Raw genomic sequence first — 9,878 nt, forward strand, 5'->3', positions numbered from 1 at the left:
CTCACCACATGTGTCACCCACCATACGGTGCTATTACAATATCATTGACTCTATTCCACATCCTATGCCTTTTATTCCCATGATGTACTAATTCCATAACCAGAAGCCTGCCTGTATTTCTTACTCCCCTTCACCCATTTTGCCCATCTACCTCCATGCCCTCCCCTCTGGCAGCCAACAATTTGCTGTCTGTATTTATGGATCTGTTTCTGCTTTGTGTTTATTTATTCATTTGTTTTGTTTTTTAGTTCCACATATAAGTGAAATCATATGGTATTAGTCTTTGTGTGACTTAGTAAACCATATCTATTTTTGACCTGTATAATTTTGACGTTTGAAAGAATCATTTTTTCTTGCTTTATTTTTTACATATAATTATGCAAATTTCTGTCAACTTCATAAAACTTAACCAAATCTGTCTTCACTATAAGATCACTTCGAGTAACTGACCTTACTTTTAATAATGTAATACCAGAAAGAAAAAATTCTGGGCTTTTTGTTGTTGTCCTAATGTAATTCTTAAGGATTCAGAGAGGGGGAAAAAGGTAGCAGATAGGTCACAGGGCTGGATAATAAAGAAATTAACCTGTTAAAATTCCTGACTAGTGTGCTTTGTGAAAAGCAGCAGATCTGGTAGTAATATTTTATTCTGATTCAACAATAAAAATATGAATTATTCAGAGAGCATTGAGCCTGGTTGGTCAAGTTTAGCTGCTCATAAGTATTTCTGTATACCCTTTTGCAGTAATCAGTAGCAAGGCTCTACTTCTGAGGAATTCCAATTCAAAATATAGCTGTACCCAAGACCAATATTTGTTCTTAAAAATTTTAACTAGTGATGTAGTGTGCACAAAAGAATGAGAACTACCCTCCTAGGCTAGTGCTGTCCAGCAGAAATATGTGAGCAATATGTAATCTAAAATTTTCTAATAACTTTGTTTTAAAGGTACAAACCAGTGAAGCTGATTTTTTCTTTTTTTCTTTCTCAAGTTTTTATTTAATTTCTAGTTAGTAAACATACAGTATGATATTAATTTCAGGTATAGAATTTAGTGATAATAATATGCTTTTAACCAACATATCAAAAATATTATACTTACAACATGTAAACAATAAAAAAACACTATTAAGGAGATATATTACTTTTTTCTCTTTTTTTATAGTAGGCCTTCAGAATCCTATACATATTTTATACTTATATACATCTCAGACTAGCCACATTTGAAGTCCTCAGTAGTTGCAAATGACTGGTGGCAATTGTATCAGACCACATAGTTGTAAACAATGATTCACTTCATTTTTTAGAAATTTCTATATGACAGAAACCCCAAGAAATGCTGCAGTTGTGACTCATTGCACAAATAACACTGACAAGCAGCTGACATTGAACAAAAATTGACTTCAGGATACCCTGAAAAAACTCTGCTTTATCAATCCACTTGCAACATGAGGAGAAGGAGCAAATAACAGTTGACTCAGCAACTTATTGCTGCAAAACAAACCACTCCAAAACTTAGTGCCCTAAAGTAACCACCAGGCGTTTGGGTCTGGGAACAACCTGGTGGTACTTCCATGAGTAGGATATGGCTCACTAACATGCTTGCAGACAACTAGAGGCTCCACCAGGGGGAGGCATCCACAATGGCCTCTCACTCATCTGGGGCCTGATACTGGCTGGTCTCTGGTCTCCCAGTTTTCTAGTCCAGGCTTCTTCATGTGGCAGTAACATGTTTCTAGAGGGTAAAGGCTGAGGCTACAAAGCTTCTTGAGGATAGATTCCTAAACTGACATCACATTACCTCTTGATGGGAAATCCTGGAAAATACTGTGCCCTTCTTTTCCAGCTTTATTGAAATATGTGACACATGACATTGTGTGAGTTTGAGATATACAATGTGGTTGATATGATTCTTATATGTTGTGAAGAGATTACTACCATAGCATCCATGGTATGGTATGGATTGGTATGGAGATTACTACCATAGCATCCATGGTATGGATTACCATCTCTATCCTGTCACATAGTTACCATTTCTTTTTTGTGGTGATAACATTTGAGATTTGGTCTTAGCAAGATTCAAGTCCAGGATACATATTTATTATTAGCTATAATCACTGTATGGTTAGATGCCCTAACTTGTCAATCTTATAACTGGGCATTTGTGTCTGCATTTTTAATTTGTCTCAATAATACAGCCATACATTATATTTCTTACAATTTAAATAAAGCATAGATTTGGATTTCAAAGTAAAGGTCACTTTACTTAGCAACTTATAAACTTCCTTCCCACAGTCTACTGAACGAAATGCTTTTACTCTTTCCTTCTACAGCCAAAGAAAGTGAAAGATCCTCTCATTAAGAAAAACAACACTTATGCTCCAACAGCAACCAGCTACACCCCTAATTTGGCCAGGGGTGACCCTGGCTTAGCCACGATTGCTAAAAGTGCAACCATAGAACCAAAAGAAGTCAAGCCGGAAACAAAACCACCAGAACCCAAGAAAACCTTTAACAGTGTCAGCAAAATTGACCGACTGTCAAGAATAGCTTTCCCGCTGCTATTTGGAATCTTTAACTTGGTCTATTGGGCTACATATTTAAACAGAGAGCCTCAGCTAAAAGCCCCTACCCCACATCAATAGGTCCTTTTATTCACATCCTGTTGTTCAGTCCTCTGCACTGGGAATTGCTTTCTGTTCTCAACGCAGTGATTCCCACCTGCTTTATTGCCTCTGTCTTAAAGAATTTGAAGGTTTCCTTATTTCCATAATTCATAGAAGAACAACAGACCCCTGTCCAGCAGTCCAGAGCAAAGCAGAACATATAGCTGAGAGACAGGATTCTGAGAGGAAGCAAAAGAGAAAAAGCACGACAGAAGGAGACAGAATGAGAGAGGAAAGGTATGTGAGTAGGTCCAGACTGTAGGGAAAAGTAGAAGGAAAATAAAACTTAACTCTATAACTCCAGGTCATTTGTAGATATATATTTCCAAATGTTCTAAAAAAAGATACTGTATATGTCAAAAATATTTTTATGTGGAGGTGTTTCAAAGAATAAATTATAAATGTTTAATGAAAGAAATTTTAAAAATCTATTGTCTTTATTGCACAAACTTCAGTGTGCTTTACATTTTGTTTTGTTTTTTAAACTGATGTATAGCTTTAACACTTCATTTCCAAAGCTGAAGACCCCCAATTTTTCTCCTCTTAAAAATAGCTAATGCATTACTCTGTTGTTAAAGGCTATTTTAAAATTCATGGAAATGGCATACGCAAATGTGCAGTTCCTTACCATTAAGCACATTTAGTCCAAAAGAGACAAATGCTTTAAATAGGCTACTTCACCCTCATCTGACCTTTTATCACTAGATTCAATGAGGAATCATTTTAACAGACATACACTCAATAAAAACTAAAAACTAAAAAAAAAAATTAAATAAAACAATTTAAAAAATACTTTCTTTGCCACCCTGTCTATATCCAGATAGCACATGGGTCCAATAATCACTTGATTCTCATTATAAAAAGATGTTCTTAGAGGGGCAAACATATTTTGCAAGCTCTAGAATTGTTGAATGTATTATTTTATATAACAGTACATTAAAAGCTTTAGATTGAAATTTATGACTAGTAAACAAATATAGAATATATAAATTATATATGTAAATATACAGCATGAGATTGTACATTTTTTACTTTTTTAAAGTTATGTTCTTAAAATATTGTGTAGGACTCACCGCTCTTAGCTGTTAGAATGTTGTAAAGTGCTATGGAAATACCTTTAGAGCCTGAATTAAAAACAGAACAGCCTGTGGGAATCAGATGGAATTTAAACAGATGGGTATAAAGTCTGCTTTTGTAGAGAAAGCTTATAATTTCAAACTATCACCCGGTGTACAGTAGTAAATCAGTTGCTCTCTGCTCAAGTCATGCCACATTTCCCTATCTGAGGCTCTTGTAAAATAGAAAGAAAATGGAAAAGCATTAGTTGGAGCTAGAAAATCAGTTGTATATTATTGCTATAATTGCTGATACCAACTATCTCAATAAGTGTTGTACCATATGTAGCATTAAATATAAAAACACATGAAAGAATGTACAGGAAATAGCTTTTATTGAGTAACATTATTATATTTCATTTATACTGTAGCAATATATTTGTAGGTATACTATGTAAGGGCTTTAACTACAAGAGGTCCATTAATACTCCCTATAAAAATTCTGGTCTGTTTCATTACTTCCCAGATGTTTTAGAGATGAATATTTATTCAGAAGGTATTTTTGAAGTCTCCTTTTGTCTGACAGAATTTCAGAGATGTTTAAAATTAGCATCCAGAATCCACAGGTCATAGTCTAACCACATTTAGAATACTACAGCATAAACCTATCAGCATAATTGCCAAATAAGTCTGTTGGGATCCGTACCCAAGTTTTGAGCAATGTTTCTTTCAAAAAGCTGCTATCCAATGATGTAGGAAAAAACACAGTTTGTGTTTTCCTAAGCAAACTCTGGTTTTCTTTTTAAATGTGCTTTATTGTTTGATTTGGTCCTGCCTAAATTCAATGAGCTAGGCCAATAAAGACTGAACCAAGGACGTTTCATCCTCTGGTATCATGTGTAGATATCATGTATAGAAAATAAAATAAAATATGGCTCTAACTTCTGTGTTGCTGTTTATATCTGTTATTTTTCGGCGTTAACCTAATGTGTTTATAAAGAGCATTTTATCTTCCAGGCTCCTCATGGATAACATTTGGTCTGTATTTTGCTCACTAGATGTGAATATTTCTTATTAGTCTGCTTTTTGCTATGCAATGATTGCATTTCTATCATTTCTTAGTTTGTTAGTATGTGTGATAGTATTCTATTGTATAAATTGATTGCACAGTTTATCAAAGACCAATTATTCTATGTAGCTTTTCTACAGTGCTTTGCTAAACCATGTAATACTAGTTAAGTCTTCCTTGAAAATAAAGATACACTCTTATAGAGGACAGTTCCTGTTTACTCCCAGGAACATTTTTTAAAAGATGACACTGAATGTTTATTGCACCTTAGTGCAGTGAAGTGGCAATAAAACCTAACATGAATCGAGGTTGTTTATGGCAGATGCATGTATTGCTTTACAGAGTTTAGCAAAAGCTCTTAATTTTATGTCATACTGTATTCTATTATAATAATAAAGCTAACATTATTCAATAACCAAATGGAATGCTTGACTCTCTTTTCATACTATCAATAGGACCTACCATTGACCTGTTTTAAACATTTTCACGTAGAGCACCATAAGGTGCCAAGTGCTAGTAAGGATCTAAAGTACCAAGAATATTTTTGAAGATGTATCAACAGTATGACCCTAAACTATGATTTTTAAATTAATCACTTTAAAAAGAGGAATTATTAAACACCCAGTATCTGGTAACTTCAGCTCAAAATTTATAAAACATAAATAGAACAGAATCAAAATGCTGAAATGATAGTAGAATATCTTGTCAACAGCAAATTTGCTTTCTGATCTACTGTGCAGAGACCTCATTTGTTTTGAGGGAGGAGTCTGAGCATTGTCATTTTAAAAGCTTCTCTGGAGCTATTATATTCCTCAGTGTTTCTATGACCAGGAAGTCAGATTAAAGTACAAAATACTTATAATCATTTGAAAGACAATAAAAAATGATTTCTATGACAGACATTAAACTGTACCTGGTTTCTACAGACGAGACTATGTGAGGCAAAATCTTTCCATGTCAGATGGTGGCCAGGCAAAAACAAAATAAATTATGTCTCTACAAATAATCTTCAAAAATTTTTTAAAAGATTCAGGATTTAGCAAAATTAATCATTTTAAAATCCTCCAACCAAATTGCATATCCAATCCAAATAAAACTGCTCATATAAATTAGCTGGATCCACGTTCATTGATTTCTTGGCTCTCACAAAAAACGAATGTAGTGAACGATGGTAATTTTGGCTATCAAAATATATCCATGTCGGGGCTCACCATAGTAATTAGCTTAGGAATCAAAATCAGAATGGAGTTGGCATAATTGCTGACCATCTGTTTGAATTTCATTATACCTGTTTGTTAAGACCTTCCGTTGGAGTTTTTTAAAATATCTCCAACTCGAGTGACCAACAAGAACAAGCATCTGACTCAATTACATTATAGCCACACTTCAGTCAAATAAACTCCAAATGTTAATTTAATTAAACTAAATTCTTATAACATTCACTAAGTCTCTATTGTGTGTTAAGTATTGTGCTCTATGATAGGGGTGTAGACATAAATATTTCATGGCTTTTTTTCTTAAGGAAATTGCAATTATGATAGAGGAGGAAGACAGAGAATCAGGAAAAGATAATAATATAAATATGTAGGTAGAGGATGCTAAGAGACAATTGGCAGGGCTAACTTGGCACTCTTCATGAGTTACATAGTTATATCTGTAGAAACTAATCCTGTCCGAGATAAAACTTGAACTGTAAGAAGAATTGAAGTGGTCCTGGACCATTTGTCAATGGCCCAAGGTTATAATGCCGGCCCTATGTATTGTGAACCATTGAACTACCATCTAATACGAGACTCTTAGAATCCCTCAGCTACTATGGTAGGTACTGAGATTATAGAAATGAAGATGACAAGATGATCTTGGAAAGCTGTAATTCACAAAGAATCCAAGTGAACATGAAGTTACAACACTTTAAACAAGATGTACATCTATCAATAAATGCACAAGGTATGGGGCATTTATAACTTGGAAAGTGGTATAAGGGTAAGCTTCAAATGAAAGTGTTAGCTGAGTTTTTAAAAGATGACTCAGGTAGGAGGCATCCTATTGTTGGGAATGGCTGATGATGAGGAGGGACAGGTCTTTCATTGAAAGATGATAGTAATGTATTAGCACTTAACTCAGAGAGTCACAAAGTCTATTGCTAGAGAAATAACATATGTGTATGATGTAGACCAAATATGACACTAAAGCAAGAGCTAAGGCCTGTGAGAAACTGTCTCCTGAGCCTCAGCTGCAGCTATTTCGTGCCTTGTGGAGAAAGAGGCCATGTATTGTTGCATGTATTCCAATGTTAAAAAAAAAGAAAAGAAACAAAAACAAAAACTAAAAATGCTTTTTAACACTACTTTTGAAACTATTGTATTTGTTAAATATAATATATGAGCCAGCTGACTTTGGCTAACTCAACTGATGAGAAAGTCTTTTTCAGAAAATCTATACAGATTAATATATTCATTTGATAATCATTAATTAATCAGCTGTATTGTGTTTGGTGCAAGAATTATTTCATAGAGAAAGAGAAGGTGTTCCTCATTATTAGTGAGCAAACTTTAAAACTGTATTTGAAACAATTCTGTTTTTCTACATGTTCTAAAGTCACATTATTTTTCAACAAAACATTTGTGGTCTAAAGAGAAGTTCGGGGGGCACCTGGGTGGCTCAGTGGTTGAGCATCTGCCTTTGACTCAGGTCGTGATCCCTGGGTCCTGGGAACCCCACATCGGGCTCCCTGCAGGGCTCCTGCTTCGTGTCTGCCTATGTCTCTGCCTCTCTCTCTGTGTCTCTCATGAATAAAGAAATAAAATCCTAAAAAAAAAAGTTCGATATCTGCATGGGGCTGTAAAGTATTAAGATTCTTTCTGGTTTGGGTTGGTAATTTACCTGTATTTCTCTAACTGCAACATGTGGCACATTTATTATGGAATGATTTCTTCATCAATAGTCCATCAAAGTATAATTGTGGATAATATTTCTTTTTTGGTTCTTACCATAAGCAGTGTAGTTATAAAGAAATTTATATAAGACTGTTGATTTGCCTAAAACACTATGTAAGTAATATTGCCTTCATTATAACACTGATGCTTTCAAAACTCATCTTTTAAAAAAAATTTACGCTGGATTTCCTTGACTAATGGTCTATGCTTATTTGAAAAAATGATAATCTTATAAAATATTACAAACAACACAATTAGTCATTTCATATCAAAAGGAAAGTTCATCTGAAAGAAGCTAGAGATAACTAGGGTGTTCATATGGGCAGTTTGGTATCCACCTTAGCATAAAGAGCCCCTGAAGTCAGAGATCTCACTTTAAATATTGACAGGGACCATTGGGCAGCTCCTGCTGAGCCTTATTTATGCAAGAAACAGGAATTATAATAATTAATGTGAACAATGCTAGAATGGCAGAGTAAAGACATGAGCAAATACACCTACCCAAGATAAAATAAAACTTGACAGGTTCTCTAAAACAACAATTTCAGGGCTCTAGAAATCAATGAAAGCCATGCAACAAAGTAAGGAGTCTTTATTCAAAACAAAATAGGAATGAAACTTTTGTAAGAATGTTTGTATGCTATATTTTCATGGGGAATTACACTCATGAATCTTTTATCCACAGTTTTGCAATAATGTTACCAGTGAAGGACAAGCTGTGTTAACAAACACTTTCCCTCCTGAAGAGATCCTTACTTAATTTAGGGCAAGGTATGCAGAAGTTCCATACCTGTGGATACTATTAGAAAGTACAGTAGCAATCTTATAAGCAAATGAATGGGAAGACTAATACTGAAGGTAATCATAAATTACAATCCCCCTAAGAGCAAACAGAAGACCAGAAGAAACAGAAATGGAAATTTAACAGGAAGGTGAGGAAAATAAAGCATTCAGAGTGGGCTGACTTCAAAGCAGTATAATCAGTGTGTTTGAAGAATCAAAAAGGTATATTCAAGTCATAAGAGTATTATGACACTGATACATTAAATAGAGAATCTCAATAAACAGATAGAAATTATTAAAAAAGTAAATCTAAGGGGCAAATCTAGACTTGGAAATAAACTGAAGTGAGGGGCACTTGGGTGGCCCAATTGGTTAAGCGCCTGCCTTCAGCTCAGGTTTTAAGCCTGGGATCCTGGGATCAAGTACCACATCAGGCTCCCCACTCAGCAGGGAGTCTGCTTCTCTCTCCCTCTGACCCTACCCCTATTCATGCTGTCTCTCTCTCTCTCTTTTTCTCTCTCCCTCTCTCTCTCAGATAAATAAACAAAAAGTCTTTTAAAAAATATTTGAGGTGGTACAGTTACTAGAAGAGCTCAAAAGCAAATTTGGATTATTATTTTATTATTTGCATGTGATATCCACATTACTCACAGCCTATGTTTGTGGGTTCAATAATTTTATTTAAAAAAACTTAAGTAACAATATTTGGGGGTAAGGAAGGAGGGAAAAGAGGATTTAAACAACAAAGGATGGCCTTACTACAGAAAGTATATACATTTTACTGTAAATGACAAGGAATTCAAAATTTTATTGAAATAAATCTTAGAAATTTTATTTCATTCAATGTAAAACTAGGAACTATAATAAATTCCACCCACAAATGGAAAAGTGAGTACAAGTAAAATGAAGAAATAAAATTCAATGAACATGTGAAAACAGAGGATTTTTTTTCTTACATAATAAAATTCAAATATTTTTGAAAATTAAATTGCATTTTCCTTTAAAGAGAAAACTCAATTTCGGACATTACAAACGAGACTATATTCCTCTCTCTATATTCTAGTTCAGCTGTTTTTAAGTCATTCAGTGCCATTTGCTCCTGCTGTTTTCAGCTCTCTTCACTTGACCATGAGCTGCAGTTTGCAACTGATCAGAGAGCAGAATAATGTCTGTGGATATTATAATTATTATAAAAGGGTATAATCTTGAAAGATGAAGTACAATCTATGTTCAAAATGATCTATAGAAGGTAGCAAATATGTACACAATAATGAAAGACTGCCTAGATCTTCCCCACATTGAAGGTTATGAAATGACACTGCTGAATAGAATTAGAATTTCAGGCCTCACAATGAGTGCAGGGTGAGGGGT

The 9,878-nt window shown here is 34.4% G+C and overlaps 1 protein-coding gene across 1 annotated transcript in view; it reads left to right on the top strand.

Moving 5' to 3' along the window:
* GABRA1 (gamma-aminobutyric acid type A receptor subunit alpha1) overlaps positions 1-3,049 on the top strand; it is a 55,859-nt gene extending 52,810 nt beyond the window's left edge. Inside the window, exon 10 of the mRNA XM_041747223.1 lies at positions 2,332-3,049. Within this exon, the coding sequence (XP_041603157.1) occupies positions 2,332-2,643 (312 nt within the window). The 3' untranslated portion in view covers positions 2,644-3,049. The remainder of the gene's footprint in view (positions 1-2,331) is intronic.
* The last annotated feature ends 6,829 nt before the right edge of the window (positions 3,050-9,878 follow it).

This window comes from Vulpes lagopus, chromosome 3 (genome assembly GCF_018345385.1).
Source record: "Vulpes lagopus strain Blue_001 chromosome 3, ASM1834538v1, whole genome shotgun sequence".
In the NCBI taxonomy this organism is placed as follows: Eukaryota; Metazoa; Chordata; class Mammalia; order Carnivora; family Canidae; genus Vulpes; species Vulpes lagopus.